This window comes from Sinocyclocheilus anshuiensis, unplaced genomic scaffold, assembly GCF_001515605.1.
Source record: "Sinocyclocheilus anshuiensis isolate Anshui unplaced genomic scaffold, SAMN03320099.WGS_v1.1 scaffold68, whole genome shotgun sequence".
Lineage (NCBI taxonomy): Eukaryota > Metazoa > Chordata > Actinopteri > Cypriniformes > Cyprinidae > Sinocyclocheilus > Sinocyclocheilus anshuiensis.
In genome coordinates, this window is record NW_015555741.1 from 1267221 (window position 1) to 1288780 (window position 21560).

Below are 21560 nucleotides of genomic sequence, written 5' to 3' on the forward strand. Positions count from 1 at the left end.
ACAGTGCTGAGCACTACTGTAAGGTTAACCCTGCATGGTGTAAATGTTTGAAAATGATTAACAGTTGCAAATAAACATTCATTAGAAATTTAGAAAAGTAATCAAAAAGTAATCAAAAGTAATCAGTTACATTACTTTAATAAAGTAATTGAAAAAGTTACACTACTATTACATTTTAAATAGGGTAACTTGTAATCTGTAACCTATTACATTTCCAAAGTAACCTGCCCAACACTGATCATACATCTATTTTTAAGTCACTGAGGGAGTAGAGAATAACATTTCGCAAGCTCGAACACGTTCCTGGTTCTCATTTCGACTGTGTAGAGCACATGAAGCTGTATTTATATGCCAGAAAAATGTTAGTGAGCTATACTGAGATGAACACACCTTACTAGCCTTCAGCACATTAATTTGTTCTTCATTGACTGTGTCTTTATTTTTCTCCAGAAATCCATCACACTGGTATTCAACCTAAAACAGAAATCGAGAGAGATCAAATGGGATGGACTCTTAGGAATTCCTGTATGACCACATAAGTGCATATTTTTCCTCCATGTACCTTGTCTGCAAAGTGCAGTATGATGAAGGCTTTGTTAGACATGCGCGGCTTCTCAAAGTGAGAGCTTTTCTTTAGGTGAGTGTTGTACAGCTTTTGCGCCCATGATTCATCTGAACCTTTTGGCATCTGAAAGCATCAAATCAAGGAGTTTATCACAAAAACAAATATGCTTATTATATAACATTTACGGTTTAATAATGGCTTTTACAGTGCATTCTTCATCTAAAAGATCTAGCAAGCCCATCTTGGCCTCGATCAGGTTGATGCACGGCTGGTTGTCGTAGAAATCGATGAGCGTCCATGGTATCTGCTCCTTCATGTACTCCTCCTGCTCCAGTTTGAACACGTGCTGGAGGGTAAATGCTTTCTGTGAGTCGTGATGTGCTTGGACATGACTGATAATTTTGTGAATGCTGGAGCAGCTGACACACGTTTGAAAATGCTGACCATGTTAAACTGCTGCTGGAGCTTCTCGTTGGCGTAGTTGATGCAGAACTGCTCGAAGCTGTTCACCTCGAATGTCTCAAACCTGGGCACAACAGTTCTCCTAATTTTCCTGCAACTGTATTTTTAACATCAATAAAGAATGAAGATGAAATAATAGCACCTCACCCACCCATAGATGTCTAGGACACCGATGAACGAGTGCGGTTTGGAGGAAGTGCTCAGGGCCTTGTTGACCTGGCCGACGATCCATGAGAAGAGCTTGGCGTAAATGTGTTTTGCAAGAGCGTCACGGCCGTTTATGGCCTCCAATTGGGTAACAGGCTTGTTTAGGGTTTCTGTGGCGGTCTTGAGTTTTTTATGGCACAACCAGTGAGCCATGGACTCGTACGACACCTCAGTGAGTTCACAAAATACGGCCAGGTGGCCGCTTTCATCCTGGACACAGTGCGAACAACATAGTGTGGAATCAATGTATGAAAATGCAAAATGCGTATTAAAGAAGCCATTAATTCTTGTGTACTCAATGTGACTTACAGAGGTGCAACAACTAGAAGATCCTCTCTCCTTCACCTCCACATTCCCCAGATGAAGAATGGCTGACAGGATTTGGAATAAACCCATTTGGTGTGCCTCAGTAATTCCTGGAATCAATCAGCAGATACTGGCACGTTTGTGGTTGAACGACTAAACTAAGAGTATGTGAAGAAGCATTTAAAGGGTTTATATCATGAGGAATCTAATTGTCCTTGATCTTTTTAGATAAAAGAGCTTTATGTACTATGAAAATAGAATTTAACGTCATCCATGTTTACACATTAACTACTGGATATCTGAATATCCAGCTACTGGATATTCAGAAACCTGGCCAGTCTAATCATGGATAGGTAATAAGGATAAAATAAAAAATAAGATACATTAAATAATTAAAAAAAAGAAAAATTAATACAAAAAAATAAATAAAAAGAAAAATAGAAATAAAATAAATATTAAATAAAAAACAAAAAAAATGAAATAAACAAGAAAAGAAAAAACGGGGGGAAAAAATTAAATAATAAAATAAACATAATACAATACCATAAAATACAAAATAATAATAAAATAAAATAAATAAATGATGTTACCCGTTTATCATTCTGATAGTTAGGTATAGAACATATAGGACCCTGGTATACAAAACACCTCATGGGCTCATGGAAAGGTAAGATATTCATACCCAGCAGTGAAAAGGCTTTCCTTGTGGCTTCCATCTCCTTCAGGTCGTTCACCCCCTCGATGATGGGACTTCTGCCTTGGTTAGTGTAGGGAAAGTCATCAGCGCTACCTTAAGAGAAAGACTGGTTACTGAAGAAAAGGAGCCCACCCTGAGGGGAAGTGGTGAACAGATTTACTTATTACAAAATATCAGCTGTGAGTTGATTTAAAGCCTACATATATAGCCTAATAACCCATTATAAGATGCTTAGTAATGAAGATGCTAACGGTTTACCTGACTTAATAATAAACACAATGCAGAGTGGGTATCATACCTAACTTGAGAGGTTCAAACTCAGGTAAATGGGCACAAGCACAGAGCTGATAGAAGATGTGATAGTTTCTCTCCTCACATGCCTAAAACCGGAAACAGAAACTGACTGCTCTAGTGTAAGGCAAGTAATATTTCCACATAAATACAAAAGATTTTATATTTCAGGTAGATGTTTCATATTACTGAAATCAATGGTGACTCTTTCAAACTCTTTAAATAAGTATGTACTGTAGTTGAGATGAATGAGCAGAAGACTAACCTGAAACACCACTCTAGACTTTTCCAGAAGGTACGTCCTCATGTTGGCTCCAATGATGTGGTGTTTCCTGTCAAATCCAATCTCAATATACTTCCCAAAGCGACTGCTGTTGTCGTTTCTCGTCGTCTTGGCATTTCCTATAGCCTACACACAGATGAAAGCCTCAGTATGAGAAGTTTCTTGGAAGAGTTGTAGATCTGTTTGGGAGTTTTATAGGCTAGTAGAAGCTAGCTATCATACCTCCATGATGGGGCTGGACGCCAGCACTTTCTCCTCCACGCAGGCCTCAGCAGAGGAGCCGCTGACCGTGGCGAAGTAACGCATGGCATATTTAGCAGAAACCGTCTTCCCTGCACCAGATTCTCCACTCACGATGATGGACTGGTTCTTTTCATCTCTTACAGGAGGAAAAGGAGAGAATGCATTGTAATTGCCAAAAACTATGGACAGTTGCTTAGATACACTCTATTCTTTGAATCTCTTACTATTGCAAAAAGGTGCGTGCACATACCTGGCCATCTGTTTATAGGCCTCCTCTGACACAGCAAAGATATGTGGGTCCATATCACCCATGTTCTGCCCACTGTAAGCATTGATGATATCTGATCCATATATTGGAAGACTTTCATATGGATTGATGGCAACCAGAATGATTCCTATTTTTTTATTTTAAAACAAATAAATGGAGTTCTGGGTCAAAGGTCACACTGAATTACAACGTATTTTCAGACTCTTTTTTTTTTTTTTATACTCTACATACTGTATGCAAAACAGTCTAATCTAAGAACAGGAGTCCATAACTCAAAGTCTAATGAGCTGTGCAGTACAGATGACAAGCTCAGCTAGGCCACATTTTATGGTTCATATTCACTAGTGATATCTGCTGCACACGGGAGTTCCGAAGTCTACAGGTCAATGCTCAGATGAAATCAAATAAATAAAATAAAATAAAATAAAAAAATAATTTACAATTCTATTAAATAAAAACAACTTAAAAAATGAAACTAACAGAAAATATGTATATCAAACATAAACAGACTAGCCTCAGACATACTGCTTTCATAATGACACTGAACTGAATAGAAATGCAGGTCAATGCTCAGAAATAAAAAAATAATAATCAAATAAAATAAAAAGTGAAATATTGAAAAATCTGATTACATCAAATAAAATTAATTTAAAAAATAATTAATCTGAATTAAATAACATTAACAATTTCAACAAAATAAAAAAAATAAAAAAATTAAAATATGAAACTAACAGACTACAGATTAAACAGACTCAGACATACTGCTTTCATACTGACATTGAAGTGAATAGAAAAGTCTGATCTTTGATTTTAATATATCTAATAAGCAATGTCACAAACCGCAGTAGGTGTAGATGAGTTTGGAGTCTGTGAATCGGACCCGGAGGTTGTGCAGAACGGCTGGTTCATGGAGGTAACTGAGAGCCGTGAGGTCGTTCTCGCCCACCAGGATGTCCGGGTTACGAAGAGGAGGCAGAACACCACTCTTTGGGCCCAACTTGTACTCAAACTCCTGCGAAAAGTTACTTGAGTTCAACTGCAGCTACTGTGGGGAATTAAAAATGCCCTTAAACTGAATCTATTGCCTTGTCCTATAATCTTCGACAGAAGTTATTTGTTGCATACGTTCTGTCATGAGCTCTACTGTCTACATGCCATTGATTTAACTTTTATTAAACCCTGAATACTCCTTTAATGTAAAACAAGCGAGTTCATCAGATCACCTTGTGCACACATGCAGCTTAAACGCTAGTTATGTTGTGGGTAAAACATGCAAAAAGCTTCGGGTATCACTGACACACTTGCAGGAGATAAATTTAGAGGGCATTTACCTCAGGAAAACCACAAGCTAAACTACAGATACTCATCTTTGGCCTGGTGACTGACTGCACACCAGTTAAATGTTACACAGAGCAATGGGTGCAGTTACTGAACTATGCTGGAATTGGAATTCCACACCCATCATTTTTTCCACCAGTCTGACTCAACTCTGCCTCAAACTTGACTCAGTGCTGACTCAAGCAGTCTTCAAAAGCTTTAAACCACCTGATCTGGTCAAATTGGGCATGTTTTCCCTTCATACCCATGGGTATACTGGATCTTAAGCTTTTACAAAACAGGATGTATGTGAAAAAACGTTGATACTCTCACAGTCTCATCCTCCAGCTGTAGATGTAGGACAGTGTCTCTGGGCTTGTAGTCTTTGGTGAGCTCTGCTGATCTCCACACCTCTGTGGTGTCTGGGATCCAGACTCGAGCAAACTGCAGGCGGTCAACATCACGTTAGTTTGAGTAGCATTAGTTTTTTAAATGTAATTCAAAGCAAATATAAAATGATTTAATGCATATAAATAATCGAATTAATAAAATGAATAATACAGTATTTTATTACAATATTTTTTGTTTTCATTTTTTTAAATCAAACGTGATTGTTTTATCAATGCATTCATATTTAAAACAAGAATTACATATTCCTTTTAGGTTTAACATTGTGAAATTGTATAATTTATCTAAAATTAGCGCTGCAACTGAGATATCTGTTTATTTTTTACTTACTTTGCATCTGATTGCTTCATCAATGCATTCACAGTTTAAACAATAAATTAAATATTATTTCTAGATTTAATATTATAAAATGGTCTAATTGACCTAAAATAAGAGATGCAAACCAGATTAAAGTGATTAATTTCCCCCCAACTTTAATCAAGCCGCTGATTGTTGTTATCAATGCATTCCTCGTTCAAATAAATTAAATATTATTATTAAAATAAAAATAGATCTGCAAATATACCTAAATATAAGAGCTGCACCTCCGATTAACACATATTTTTTTGCTTTTCTTTGAACAAGCATCTGATTGTTTTATTAATGCATTCATATTTAAAGCAGGAGTTTAAAATGTATTATATGTTCAGTGTTTGTGTGTTTGAATACAATCCGCTGAATGTTTGATAATTACACAAAAATACATTCAAATTAATTCTATTAGTCTTTTTCAAGTTCCCCACAAAAAAAGTGTTGTATGACTGGACTGTGTGGATGGTACAATGTTGCACATGTACTTTCCACTGCTCAGATGCGAAAGTAGCGGGGTTTAAACTCTCATACCTTCGAGTACAGCTCCGGAGCAGCCATTGGGCTCTGCCTGGGCTCCCGTTACTCCACAAACATCGCAACTCTCTGCGTCTGCTGCGACTTAGAAAACAGACATTGAGAAACGCCAACGTTTCTGCAATCTCTTGGCTGGTGGTGTGGAAGTGTGACAGCCAGCCGCCGGGGAAATACATTGAGTGGCACAGTTGAATAACTAATACCTGTTGTTACCAGTGGAATATAATGTTTTTTTCCGCCAGGGGGCGCTTGGTGGCTCAATGCGCCGCTTCTCCATTGAGCCGCATTTAAATTTTAGGATGATTTTTGTCTCACTGGAAACATGTGCACACAAAATAGTGTAATCATTTAATTAAATTAATTATCAAGACAGACATCTGGCATACAAATGAAAACTCGTGCTGGTATTTCATATGATCTATTCAAAATGAAAAGCAATCAGCTAGTAATCACAACCGTATATGATTGGTCCGTCCTGACCGCCGCTGTGAAAAGTAGCAGGTACCACGTGACAACAACGGAAAAGACTGATACGTTTCTGTAGTTTTATTTTCAATTTAATAAAACAATACAATTAAATGTAAACTGACTGTGAGAAGTATAATAATATTAGGATTATTTTCATATAAAATAAAACATTATTTCTATTTAACTTCCGGGCCACCATACCCCGCCCATTTCATTCTTCCCGCTTGTTGTATTTCAATGTGCCAAGCGTCCTTTCCAGTTCTAAGTATGCCAGGTAACGTTATAGGTACAAACCATTATTTTAATTTTGCTCATTTTCAAGACTGTTGGAACAATGTATTTTCGTATGTTTGACCAAATCTAAGGTACACACAATCTAAGGAAGTTATTTATATATCGCCGTCTTCTCTGCTGCTGCTGTCGTAAAGCTGTTTGCTCTTCATGTGAAGTTGCCGTTAGTCACCGAAAAGAAAAAGAAGGGGAAAAAGGGCGGGAAAGACGCCGTGGCAAGGGAAGGCTTGGAAACAGTGCCGTCTTGTGGTAATTTTGAGTTACTTGCTTACTTTGGCCATATTATAGCCACCTGAAAAAGAAACTATAAGAATGAATGCCATGGAAACAGGGCCATGCATTATTTATGTCTCTTCAAATGTGAATTGGTTATTTGTATATCTATGTCCTCTCTGCTGCCAGGAGCTATTTGTTCGTCTTCTTTGCTTTGGTAATAATAGTCACTTGAAAAAAATCAAACAAAAAAAAGCCACCATGGCAAAGAATGGGCTGGAAAGAGTGAGTTACTGCACTCCACCCAGATATACTAAAAACAATGCATAATTCAAATGTAAACTGGTTATTTGTATTACATGAAAATTCAGTCAGTGAACAATGCAAGCTAAATAAATGAAAGTCTTGGTTAATTTTAATTTAACTAAGACATGAATCAAGTTTGACTAGACATAAAGAGCAAATTTCACCAAACGGCACAATGCTAGTCTCCATTAAATTTGTCGAGATAATTAAAATCATTTTAGTTTTTCAACAGCAAATCTACAACCTGTACTGCAGAGCTCAGAAACAACTACTCGGTCACGCGGCACATATGCAAAACTTAGTTTATTTACAAAACAAATGGCACAGTTGTGACAGTAAACGTTTGTACAGCTCAGGTGTTCTGCCAACACAACCTAGAGAACCCAGCGCAGAGCTCATCAACACACTCCTCAGTGTGGGCAAACAAACGCCACCCGAGAGAAACTGACAGTTTTAAGGTCGTTTTCATAATTAACAAGTAGGAGGCAAACAGCAAATCTCAACGAACGAACTTTAAGAGCGCTTGGATTTTCTTCAGCTCAATCAGCTAACGTCTACGAGGCCTTTTGCTTCTTCTAAGAGGCACAGTTTTGGCAGAAGAGGTGGATGTGATTATTTCAAGTCCAGGCCATGTTATCTACTCATGCAGGTCTTATTTCAAGACAAGCACAGAACAAAGATGATCAAAAAGTGATGGAGAAAAAAAAAAAGTGTAAAACCCTAAAATAATGCTGGTCTGACTTATTTGGCCAGATTCCCATGTTTAAACCTTGCCATCAATACATCGGACTGTACGGCTAGATCCAAGTGCGATGGTAGCAGCAGTACATATACCCTTACTTAAAACATTATATTGAGAGCGTTTCTACAGGCAGAAGACAAAGAGAGAGTCAGAAAAGACAGCAAAAGAAAGACAAAACGATTAAGGCTGAGGGAACACAATGGAGACAGCAGGAATGGCACAGAAGTCCACGCTCGCATTAGACGGCGAGTTTGCTGGCCACCAGAGACTGTTTCCGCTGCGGCAGGTCCTGAGGGGTGGGAATGTGGTCTCCGGTGATCTCCGTCTTCTCCGCCGCTGTTGTCGGGAGCTGCTTGTTCTTCATCTTGGCTTTGGCCATGTTATAGTCGCCCGAGTCGAAGTATTTTTGCTGCTAGGAAGAACAACGTCATTATTTGCAATTAATGAGCTCGATTTGAAAATGTCCTTTCAGAAACATACCCCTTTTTGGAGTCTTTTTCGCAAAAGATCTGACCCCCCGGGCCTGGTCCCGAGATGGGGGTATCGGGCCTTCAGTTTGACCTCCTCAGCTTTTTCTGGACTTACAACAGTGTCCTGCATCTCCTACATTAAATGTGGGATGAAATCCATGTCAAAACACTAATTCTTAAGCAACAGGAAGCAGATTGATACGGTCTAGATAGTTATTTTTTTTCTCAATTTCAATGACAGCTACATTGAACCAAGCAATATATAATGAATTCGACAACTTAATTTCCCCCTCAAAAAGTTATTATAAGCAAATATTATACATAAAATAAAACTATTTACAGTTCTATTATATATACATAATATTTTATTTTACACTTTAGAGCTAATCTAAATACGTTTTCAGCATGCAGTCTGTGAAAACTCAACTGTTCTACAAACACATAACGTACATTATTTAAAAAGCCTATAAAAATAACTTTTAAGTAACGTTAGAGCGGTTGTTTTATATGGTCTAGCAGCTATAAACCCGACAGATGTATGTATGTTTTATTATTTTAACACGAAGTTAAAATTAATCAATACAATCACATTGTCAGATGCGGAATGGCCGCATACAAAACGTTCGAATAAAGCAAACCTGCTGCTCCTCCGTGCTCGCCTCCACTTCACCGGACATCAGGACAAATTAAATGCAACAAAAACAAAAGACAAAAAACAGGACACTCTTTATTCGCCCTCACAGAGCCGTCAGGCGAGATCGTTAACTGACCGTCTGCCGCTGTCTTGAAAATCCTAAACGTTCTTCCTCGAGAGAAACAGGGCGCGGCTCACACGCTCACTGTGAGCTACATCGCCGCCCCGCGGACTGGAGGAGAACAGCGGCATTATGAAAAATACCTTTTGTTTCATATATATATATATATATATATATGATTATTTTATTATATATTTATTATATTTATGACTTATGTAATAAATTTAGAATTTTGAAATGAAAAATTTTACTGAACCATTAGACAAAATATTTAAAAACAAATAAGTAAAAAAAAAAAATCTCTCTCTCTCTCTCTCTCTCTCTCTCTCTCTCTCTATATATATATATATATATATATATATATAAGAAAGTATGATTCTGTAATGTAAATCAATGAGATTTTTATAACAAAAATAGCAGACCGCTTACATAAAATGCATATAAATATCAGTTGTTTTAGTGTCTTAGTAAGATTATATTTAAATGCTCAGTTTTATGACCAAAGCTCTGTAGTTTTAATTGTGGGGTCAAAATATGTACATTCTTCAAAAACCTGTTGTATTTAACTTTTTTTTTTTTTTTTAAGTATGGAGTTGATTCATTACATTTATTTTAAAAAGTAATTAAAGACTTCACATCAAAAGGACACGTAAACCATGACCTGAAAATGTAAGAATTATACTAAAATTATACTACCTTTACTTTCTAGAAAAGTATGAAATATCAATCAGATGACAGGAAACATGGCAGGAGATTATAATTAAAAAAAAAGTAATTTCATTTACTAAAATAAATGTTATGCTATGATTTTGTGCATCAGATTTATCTAAAACAGTTTTAATGTAAGCACACTGTTTATCCAGGCTGGTTAGAAAAGCAAAATCACAACAGAAGCATTTGCATTTCAATCATTTTAATGTACATAATTATCAAAAAATTGTTAGTTTCATTTTCTTACATAATCTACAATGTTAAAAATATAAAGCATGGAAATTAAAAAAAAATATGCTTTTAATTAATTTGAAATAAAACAGCAAATATTGGTCCATGGTATGTTTCTTTCCATTATGAATAAAAATATACACTGAACAGACCACTTTTGATAGTGTAAACAAAGGGTGTGCTTAAATAAAGGTAAATGTGATAAATCATCCTCACGCCACAGTCATTCCTCTTTCTATTCATGGAAAGACATCCACTATACACATCACTGTAATCCCAAATATTCTCATAGAACTGAGAAACTGTTCTAAAATATTAGCAAACGTCCCATTAGTTCTGGAGCCGTGACACTAGATAGTACAGCAGGAAGAAGACCACAACCAAACCGATGGACATGTAACACAAGATCTTTCTGTTGTCTCGGCCGGATCGTACCATTGTGGAAAACCTCTTCACGCTTCCAGTCAACAGGCCAGTTGCACTGAGAAAATTGGAGTCCTGAGTAAACAAGGATGTTAAACACATGATGAGTTACACCCATGTGCCAACACTGCAAACACAACATACAACAATTTCAAAACACCAACCATGCCATCCAAGTAGGTGTTCTGTTCCTCAGCCTCTTTGTCAATGTCATACGCCAGCTGTGAATGAGACCAATAACATTTAAATGCAACAAAATTACCGTTTTTTTTAAATCACATTCTATATAGAAGTCTGGCTTACAGATTTGAGTCTAGAGACTTTACTGGCCAGATTTTCTGCCATCAGCCTGTTATCAGCATCCAGCATGTCATCCACAGCACCATGTCCTGTCAATTACACAAAATTCACTGTTATTAAGCTTTTTTTTTGTGACAAAGTACACGACATGATTTCATATCTGGACACTTTCGTTTTCGAGTTTACTTGCACTAGCAACATCAACAATAAATGTTTAGTTTTTTTTTAGACCGGAGAGGCATCATAATATTGAAATATTACGTGTATATACTAATAAAATAGCTGAAATGAAAACATGACTTTATATTATAAGAAAACTGCTACGTGTCACTTACCTCGATTCCATGGATCAGCCATCTTTAAAGAGCTAATCGGCTAACAACCCCGAAAGACACTCAAAAACACGCCGAATACCAATAAAAACTATTCGTTTTAACTGTAAATGACTTCTTAAACAAAAGTTAACACATAGACGTTCATTAAAAGTGCTGACAGCTGTAAAACAGCGCACATTTGTCTCGAAGCGAACCGCTGATCAGCGGGCAGCAGCAGTCGCTGGGGATTCTGGGATATGTTTATCCGCCAGTCTTTCATTTTTCTAACATAAGGACTCCGTCTGATTGCATAAGCTTCCTAGCCAGACATCTGCTTGCGTTTGCTTTAAACATTTTTTTCGGTTTATATTATTATTATTTATTATTATTATTATTATTTTTAAACGACATTGATATGAAATAAACAGCGCGTGTCACTGTTGTGCTGGTAAGCATCTTTATTTTGTAATGCATAACCTTGGTTATATGGTGGTCATCATAACGACGAATCGCAAAATGCAATAACGGACGAATAATTCAATTTTGATCATATTTGCATGTATAACTGCGCGTGTGCATTTTGTGCATTAAATTAAATATATTTTCTATTGTACTATATTTGAAGTAGATACATTTCCACCCAGATATAAAAGAACATAAAGCAGGGTTTACGATGGTGATTTTTAAGTGTTTTAATATTGATGTTTTAACAGGAGTGCGGCTTGTGATATTTCAGTGCTTGTGTTGAATGATCACAACCACAACTGTCCGCCGAATCCATAATGTACGATCTTACGAATACAATGCACTGCATAAAATGGAAAAATGTGCTTTTAAATGTGCTAGTTTAATTGAAATTATGTACCAAACAAAAGAGGAACAAACATTTCTAAAATTCTAGCAAGTGTTTCAATTCAACTTATTTAAATGCTATAATTTAATATAAAATATAATATCATATAATATAATTTTTTTTGTTTTTTAGTTCTATTTATTAGTTCTATACATAAATCTCATTCTTGTTTCATTTATGTACGATCGACAAATATGCATCACGTTAAGTTTATTAGGTTGTTGAAACCGAAATTCAACTTGATGGAAATCTATATATGTAATTAAAATACATTTATCTTAAATATAGACCTAAATAATTCGGTGAAAATGTTTAACTGTGATATTTATTTGTAATTAAACAAAGTGTTATAGAGACAACCCCTTAGTGCTAATGTAAGTTTGCATTTAAAATTAATTCATTTAATTTATATATGCGTTTCTTTTGTTCTTTTTGTAGTGTGGAGCACCAATCAGCCACAGATTGTCATAATGTTGGCCCGCAAAGGCCTTTTGCCTGATGGTTTCCTTTTGACACGACTCGCAGAGGATGCCACACAACCCAGTCGCATCCGGCCAAAGTCACAGCGGGCACGTTTCATCACCAAGAGCGGGTCTTGTAATGTTGCCCACAAGAATATACGAGAACAGGTGCATTGCACAGATGAACTCTGGTCCAAGCAATTGTTTAAATTCACTCACATATTGTAGTATAATGTATTTATTAGGCAACAGATGCAATACACTTTATTGATTCTGTTGCTTCCCAGGGCCGGTTCCTCCAGGATGTTTTCACCACCATGGTGGACCTGAAATGGCAGCATTCCCTGCTCATCTTCACTTCGGCGTTCCTCTGCTCCTGGATGCTCTTTGCCATGGTGTGGTGGCTCTTAGCGTTCGCTCATGGCGATCTGGAGCCTCGAGATCCCAACGAGCCCGGACCTGTGCCGTGTGTCACTTCCATTCACTCCTTCACGTCTGCCTTTCTGTTCTCCATTGAGGTGCAGGTAAGGAGCAATCTGGAAGGATTTGAATCCAATTGTCGACTCATTGAGAACCAAATGGCTGAGCTTTTTGAACCTGTAATATCAATCATTTCTGTAATATCAGGTGACTATTGGTTTCGGAGGACGAATGGTGACGGAGGAATGTCCATTGGCCATCATAGTCCTCATTATCCAGAACATTCTGGGCTTGATCATCAACGCCATCATGCTGGGCTGTGTATTCATGAAGACAGCTCAAGCCAACCGGAGAGCAGAAACCCTCATCTTCTCGCGTAACGCAGTCATTGCACCGCGGAACGGCCGACCAACGTTCATGTTCCGTGTCGGGGATCTAAGAAAGAGCATGATCATCTCGGCCACCATACAGCTGCAGGTGACAAATATCTTCAACTCTCTGAAAAACAAAGGTTCTTTATTGGCATCTATGGTTTCATGAAGAACTTTTAACATCAATGGAACTCTTCCATTGGACAGAAGGTTCTTTAAATTTTTGAAATGTTCTTCAGAACTGATCACTAAATGGTTCTTCTATGGAATCACTGTGAACCCCCCCCTTTTGGAACCTTTATTTGTAAGCGTGTAGTTCTTCTGTCCAGAGCTTCTTGAGTTGAATTCCACCCTAATCTTGAAGTTTGTTCTTCAGGTGATTCGGCGGACAGTGACTGCGGAGGGTGAGGTGATTCCCGTTTGTCAGCTCGATATCCAGGTGGAAAACCCTCTCAGGAGCAACGGCATATTCCTCATCTCTCCACTTATAATCAGTCACACCATTGACAGAGGAAGTCCGCTGTACGAGGTCTCAGCGCAGTCGCTGGCTACCGAAGACCTGGAGATCATTGTCATTTTGGAAGGTGAATGGAGTGCATTCTCTTTATTGTAATAATTTTAATAGTAATACATTTCAGTCATTTCTAAACGGAAAAGAATTTGCTGCGTGTATAGCTCACTATGTTTTGAAACGGAGCCGATGTTTCTGTTCTACCAGGTGTTGTTGAGACCACTGGCATCACAATGCAGGCCCGTACATCCTACACACCAGAGGAGATCTTGTGGGGTCGGCGTTTCGTCTCCATTATGACAGAGGAGGATGGGCGCTACTCCATCGACTACTCCAAATTTGGAAACACTGTCCCAGTCCGCATGTCAGCCCTCAGTGCTAAGGAGCTGGACCACACCAGAGGTGTGCAAGACAGTGGACCCCATGAGGGTAAACCTCAGGGCTGGGGGCTGGTGAGGGCGGGACGGGGCGGGTACAGGAGGGGTGGTGGCAGGGCCTACGATGACACAGCAGCCAAGCCTTGGTACGTGCCAGCAGAGAAGGAGGAGGAGAAGAAGGGTCAAAAGAAAACGGTGAAACTTGAGGAAATAGGCAGAGAGATTGAAGAAGAAACAATGGAGGACATGAGCGATTAGAACAAAAACATTTATTTGTTTTTTCAGATATGGAAGTAGAAATAACCTAGCAGTTACTGGTAACTAGTTTGCTTGAAGGGTTAGTTCACTCAAAAATGAAAATTCGGTCATTATTTACTCACCCTCATGTCGTTCCAATCTCATAAGACTTCACAAGACTTGGATTAAACCGCTAAATCCATATGGATTTGTTTTACACCGTCTTTATAACCTTTTGGTTTTGGTTACCTGGACTTTCAATGGATGGACAGAAGTCTTTCAGGTTTTATTCAAAATATCTTCATTTGTGTTTCGAAGATTAACCAAAGTTTTATGGGTTTGGAACAAGATGAGGGTGAGGAAATGATGACAGAATTTTCATTTTTGGTAAACTATCCCTTTAATAGTCAAGAATATTATTAATAATAGTCTCAAAATAGGTTTTATACTACACATGTTTTGTAAACTGTCAAAACATGGACAACTGTGGCATTGTTTACGATTACCTCTGAGAATTTCTTGTAGATTTTGTCCTTTTCTGCCAGCAATATAATGAATTTTAGGATTGTTTTAACAGAAAATGTGGTATCTTGGCAGTACTGGTCAAGATATGGACCATAGTTAGGGCAGATGCCATAATGTGTTCAGTGAGAATTAAAAGCAGGCTGTGGTGGATAGAAGTTTAGTCAATACACTCAACTTTCAAGTTGTGAAATTATACATGACCAAAAACCTTTACACTGCACAAACTATTTAACAGAATGTGTTTATACATCCACTAAAAATCACATCAACAATAAATCCATTAAACATCTTACCTTTTGGGGATTTAAGACAAGTTGGAGGTTATTGTAACTTTAATTGGATTCTTAGAAAATAAAAGAAATAATAAATAGCTGTAAAGAATCATTTTATTATTATTTATTTGTTCTGGAGCATTTCTTAATTTTCATTTCCTTTTAAACATTTCAGTTTGATTTCATTACTAAGAAATCTGACGGCTGTTGTATAGACAATTCTATCTCTAAAACTTAATTAAACTAAAAACTTACACTTTAAGAGAGTTATTTGATCTTTTTATTTAAAAGAAAATAGTTTTGATGGACATTTATATAGTATAGTAATATATTTAGTAATTAGTAATATATATATATATATATATAGTATAGTTGTGATTAGTTTTAAAAAAGTCACTATACTTAGTAACTTACACAACACTACTCAACATCATTGGTTAGTAGTTATTTCAACAGTGGTTCAGAAAAGTCATGTTAATTCTTATAAAATGTCTAGTGTCACTTGTTTGCAGATGTTTGATAATATAATATAATACAAATAAAATTGAAACAATAATTGTGTTTTAAAATGTATACACGAGCCAAACACTAAACTATTCAAATAAATAAAAATGTAAAAGCCTCTCAGGAGGATCTATACCACTGCATACTAAAACTTCATCCACAAACCTTTCTCATGAAGATATAAACATGCGTCCTCATAAGAACAAACTTGCTGCACTGCGCATCGTACCCCGGTGTAATCCTCACACTTGTAGCATTGAAGAGACAAGCCTGCAGAGGAGAATCGGATTCCATAATGCTTAACGCCTGTTTCAAATAAAAAGCAGGTCATGACCAAAGCCACACAAACTAAGCCAACAGTTATGTGCATTAACTTACCTAAGCTAAGAGTCACACAACAGACCAACAGAAAAAGTCCAAGAGAGCACTTCATTATGAGAAAACCTTCCAGACCTAAGAGACTGATAATGAACAACAGTAAACTAAAATAAAAAAAGCAAATCAGAATATGAATGAAAATGAATGATTTCTGAGGGATCATGTGACACTGAAGACTGCAGTAATGATGCTGACAATTCAGCTTTGCATCACAGGAGAAAAATACATTTTAAAATATATTCACTTAGAAAACGGGTTTAAACTGTAATTGTAGTTTTCAAAATTGTAATACGGTTTCACAATATTAGTGTTTTCCTGTATTTCTGAGCACATAAATGCAGCCTTGGTGAGCAGAAAAGACTTAAAAACATAAAAATCACAATGTTTGCAAACTTTTGACAAGTACTGTATATACAATATATACATACGTATATAAAAAGTATAAATGTTGTTTATACTGAGCATATAAAAATTAAATAATGCAATACATAAAACAAAACTAACCCTAATTGCACAAATGTTCAAATATCTTTTGCAATACTTGTATGACAGCTGTAGGAAAATAATAGCATCAGAATTATATTAAATATCACTTACCCTGCTCGAAAAATTCAGGCTTAGTCCAAGCTTGTAGGTTTCAACAGTCCAAAAGCATTCCTCGTGCCACCTCTTCCCTGCTCGAGCTCTCGCCCAGCCTCACCCTTGCCCTACATGAATGATGTCATTGATGGAGTTTCTCCTAGATGCCAAGACAGATTCAACGGATCCCAAAAACGAGACATTATGTTTCACACTTCACAGTCATTATTATTAATGACCACTTTGCACATGCGTGACTTCCGGTTCATTAGCCACTGTAGGTAAATAACTATAATACGTGCAGTAAACAGTAAAACTCTGCATTACAAACCAGTGTGTTTATGATTATGGTAGTAAATTAAACATGATAACAGTTTACCAGTTTGCAATATAAAGCAGCAGCATAATGGACTCTTTTTGTACAAGTAAAATAGCTAGAAGTGAATGACATCGGAAGCCTCGCATATTTAAGTTACACGTTTTTTTTTGGCAACCGCTCTTATGTTAAAAGTGGAGATTGTCTGTGGAGTTCAGAAAGTAACTAGAAAACAGTTACTTGCCAAATGAGAAACAAATTCAGATTAAACACGCAGTTACAATGTAACGTTTTTCCTGCTAAAAAAAAGCATGCAACATTCAATGGATTTCTACACATCATAATGCATCTCAAAAACAATTGCATTTCTCTAAATGATTATCTTGTACAGCCAGAACAGGGTTACATTAACCTAATACAGAGCACATTCAGAATTTGCCTTTAAAAAGACCTTAAACAGAATCTTAAAACAAAAGATCTTGACTCTGTTAACAGAACTTTAGTTCAATCTAATTGTCTCTCTATCCGTACAGCATAACGACTGACCACGAGAATTAAAACCCAATCCTTTCTGCTACGTTTCTCAACGCTGCAGCTGGTGTTGACAATAAGGCCTGTGTCACATTTCCCAGAGCCTTTCTGCAGTCATGGAAGCACTCAATTCAAATGTCATCTCAATGCCACCCTTATTTCAGACTGAATCTGAAAAGGCACGAAATACAACTGTGAATCTGTACACGGTGACAGCAGAACAATCGGAGTTAAGCGAATTAATTTGTTGGTATTTAAAACACAGTGAAGTGGTGTTGTTTGTGTGGCATCCCACACAAGTACTCATGTTGTTGCTTTTCTGCTACGTTACCAAAGGGAGCAGAAAATCATCCATCACATGTCAGAATGCTAATATCCAGGAGAAGGCGTGATGATTGGCTTTTTCCACAGTGCCGGAATGGGACTGTGTTTAAATGACCAAATCTAGGCACAGATGAACAATGAAGCTGTGGTGAGACAAGCAACAAAGACCACTTGATCTTTGTTTGGGCTGTGGCATTCAGTGCAGCGTTTTAGTGTTTATGTGACTAACTAATCTAATCTAAAACTCATTTCACTAGTGGTTTAGGTTTCAGTTAACAGATCAGGTGTTTTTATTCTGTGAAGTTAATTACACTAAATTTCAAATATCAGGAAAAAAATATATATTTTTTTTAACATGCAACAATCAAGATGGCTTTTTTTTTTTTTTTTTTTTAAACCTGAAGTCATATCTATAAATGGTGACACGATTAAAGAAAAAATGAAAATTTAAGGTTAAGGTTAAAATCTCTGCATTTAACCCATCCTAAGTGCACACACACACACCGTGAACACACACCCGGAGCAGTGGGCAGCCATTTATGCTGCGGCGCCCGGGGAGCAGTTGGGGGTTCGGTGCCTTTCTCAAGGGCACCTCAGTCGTGGTATTGAAGGTGGGAGAGAGCGCTGTACATTCACTCCCCCCACCTACAATCCCTACCGGTACGAGACTCGAACCCGCAACCTTTGGGTTACGAGTCCGACTCTCGAACCATTAGGCCACGACTTCCCCCTTACCAATGGATCCTCTGCAGTGAATGGGTGCCGTCAGAATGAGAGTCCGAACAGCTGATGATAACGTCACCATAATCCACACAACTTTAAGTTTTAAACTTCAAACCATTTCTTCCAGCTAAAATATGAGTGCTATCCATAATATTGCAGAAAAGTCATCTTGTCTGAAGTATGCACAGATCAAGCACCATTTACAAGCTTACATGTGGATCATTTTTATGTTTTAACCAGCTGTTTGGACTCTCATTCTGACGGCACCCATTCACTGCAGAGCAAATTCATCTTGGATGGCCTGAGGGTGAATTTTATTTTGAGTGAACTATTCCTTCAAGCAAACCAGTTAAAAAAAAATCACCATGACAAGGAAATAACATTAAAAAAACTTTATTAAACCATTATTTGTTGAATATAGATTCCATATGCTGTCATTTTAAGTGGGTTTCTATAATACATGTACACATTCTCCAGGTATACATTTCACATGTAGTTCATATTCTTGAGTTTCCAGTGTTATGTTTTCAGGAAGAAAGGGTGTATGAATCCAAGCAAATGACATTTTTCTTCAAGAAGAAACTGAATGAAAATATAGAGCTACAATTCACTTACTTTGTTTGAAAATAAACTGAAATCAGAAGTAACTTTGTTCCTTAGGCCTTAGACCTGGTGTCTCCCAGATAAAAAACATTGAAAAACATAATAATTCATGATAAGGACAATGCACATTATTGTGTTTACATGACAAGTAAATCAAGAAAATACAAAATTATGAATCTAGACATAACATTTACATTTGGTACACATAGTATTTGATTAAAGGAAAATACATATTAAAGCCTTAACTAAACAAGCTCAGGCTTGACTTTGGCTCATTTTATGAGAATTCACCATTGAAGATGAGCAAATGTTTTCTTTGACACAGCTACGGCGTATACCTCCCAACACAATATGAAAAGATTCACTCGATGTCTAACATTCAAAAGCATTCACATACATACATATAAGAAAAGATTTGATTTTTGGCAGCTCACTTATTAATCCTTAACACAATTCTATTGCTACTCCAAATGAGTTCAGATGTGGGTATGCTATGACATGAAAATATGAACATAGCTAACTACTTTGAAACATAATAGCTCGACCAATTAAATGAGAATACTCCTTTGTTTAGAACACTGTTTTTGAAATTTCTCTATTTAAAATTTACATTTGTTAAAACAGCATAGAAAAAGAATTTATTGAAATAATTCTTTCCAAAAAATACAAGCTTTCTGAAGCTTTAAACACATGCTAAATTTTCAGACGTGCAAAATCTAAATCTATTTTTAAAATAAAGACAAGCCATTTCAGTTTGATTAATGTAAAACATTGCAGCACATGGAAGGCCTCCCCTGTACATATGGAAAGTTAAAGGTTAACGTAACTTTAGAGAAGACTGCATTTAACTGCTCTTTTTTTGATTTTGCACAGATGTATACAGTGAGAACAATCAATACTTTTCAATATTACTGCATTTAAAATGTATAAATTGAGATATACCACAGATTACAATATTTTCTAAACTGATAATAATGATGCTTTAACAAATGTATGAATAAAAATTAACATGCTAAATTTCAACTGCAACATTGAAAATATTACTATTATAAATGCCTCATAATTATGAATAAATCTCTACTGGTGACTCCTTTTTGATCTTGAGAAACTATTTTTAAAAATAGTTATGATTGAAAAATATCTACATTTTTAGAACAAGATTAAGAAAGAAATAAAAAAGGGTGAATCCATACACAAATGAAAAAAACATGCTCAGTCATGTTGGAAACCTCTAAATTCCACAGTTTTGCTTCAGGGAACATTATTATTAAGTATTAGACTTGTTTGTATTTAAGAATGTACAATTTAAGTGTTAAATGTATATTGCACATGTATAATTGATGGAATTTAGTGGCAAGGTAAGGCAAAAATAACAAGTGAAAATATATGGAAAAATATATGGTGCTAACCCTAACACATGCACTGCCAGAATACACAAATGCACATAATAACACAATCAAAAATATAAAAGCTTTATTCTTGTATGACTTTGATTTAAATAGTGCTATTCTTTCAGATACTAAAATTTCATCCAAAGGTAAACTGTCGTACAGTGTCGCCTACTAGTGGTGACGTCATGCACAAGCATTTGTACTGGATGAAAAGTATTGCTGAGACAGACAGTGATGCAATTTTGTGGTATTATTACTGAAGTATTTTCTGTTCATCATTAATCATAAAATTTTTAGTAAACATTTGACTATTTAGACCGCCTCTAAGCAGCATTAAAAAGTAAACATATATTTGTTGCGTTGATGTGGCATCAGAGTAAAATCGCTTCAAATATGAAAATTTAACTATGATATAATTTGAATTGGCTCATAAGGGGGGTCTGACATGGCTGCCGGTAGCAGTACATAATATAAACATGTACCAGAAATCAAGCACCAGCACATGCTAAAAGAACCGAGAAATCTTTTTTCTATTGGTAAGGCATTCAAACCCTGCATATTTAGGCTATATATTGGAAATCTTTTAATCAGACTGGGTGTAAACTGCACATTACAGGTGCCCGGCTGCATAAAGTATTATGGCACATCAACATGTTATCAAACCAAGATATACATGTAAACTTAAGAGTAATGGTTAACTAAAGATTATGTTAGGAATATACTGCATGGCAAAATAGTGGCTATTTCCATTCCACTCAGCGGTAACCAGCATAAGAACATGCTATAAAAATGAAGACCTTTTTGTTCTATCATTTCCATACACACAGATCTACATACAAATACAGAATGATTGCTCAAATTATATTGCAGATATAATAATAAAACTGTTTTTCCAGAACGTATAGTTGAATCGGTTTTTGCAAGGTGACATTTTCAGAGATTAAAAAAAGACTGTATGAGGCTTCACTCACCAATGCCTGATGAAATGGTGCTCAGTCGAACATTCACCTAAAGGCAACAATCCTCAC

At 36.4% G+C, this 21560-nt stretch overlaps 3 protein-coding genes and 1 pseudogene across 4 annotated transcripts; 1 reads left to right on the forward strand and 3 right to left on the reverse strand.

Moving 5' to 3' along the window:
* LOC107673219 (unconventional myosin-Va-like) overlaps positions 1-6083 on the reverse strand; it is a 17211-nt pseudogene extending 11128 nt beyond the window's left edge.
* Positions 6084-7500: 1417 nt separating this feature from the next.
* Positions 7501-9248, reverse strand: arpp19b (cAMP-regulated phosphoprotein 19b). Of its 2 annotated transcripts, none has more exons than XM_016466765.1 (3): positions 9061-9248; positions 8433-8555; positions 7501-8361 (listed from the first exon to the last, which is right to left on the reverse strand). In XM_016466765.1, exons 1-3 carry the CDS (start codon positions 9097-9099, stop codon positions 8191-8193), a joined length of 333 nt encoding a protein of 110 aa, XP_016322251.1. In that variant the 5' UTR covers positions 9100-9248; the 3' UTR covers positions 7501-8190. The 2 variants fall into 2 exon arrangements, with proteins under 2 accessions (XP_016322251.1, XP_016322250.1); XM_016466764.1 differs by having other exon boundaries at positions 7501-8364.
* Positions 9249-10073: 825 nt separating this feature from the next.
* LOC107673305 (BET1-like protein) lies at positions 10074-11395 on the reverse strand. The gene is made up of 4 exons (XM_016466849.1): positions 11178-11395; positions 10846-10931; positions 10707-10763; positions 10074-10617 (listed from the first exon to the last, which is right to left on the reverse strand). Exons 1-4 carry the CDS (start codon positions 11197-11199, stop codon positions 10450-10452), a joined length of 333 nt encoding a protein of 110 aa, XP_016322335.1. The 5' UTR covers positions 11200-11395; the 3' UTR covers positions 10074-10449.
* A 73-nt stretch (positions 11396-11468) lies between these two features.
* On the forward strand, positions 11469-14514 carry LOC107673304 (ATP-sensitive inward rectifier potassium channel 11-like). The gene is made up of 6 exons (XM_016466848.1): positions 11469-11604; positions 12448-12638; positions 12758-12994; positions 13098-13367; positions 13638-13845; positions 13980-14514. Exons 2-6 carry the CDS (start codon positions 12480-12482, stop codon positions 14405-14407), a joined length of 1302 nt encoding a protein of 433 aa, XP_016322334.1. The 5' UTR covers positions 11469-11604; positions 12448-12479; the 3' UTR covers positions 14408-14514.
* The last annotated feature ends 7046 nt before the right edge of the window (positions 14515-21560 follow it).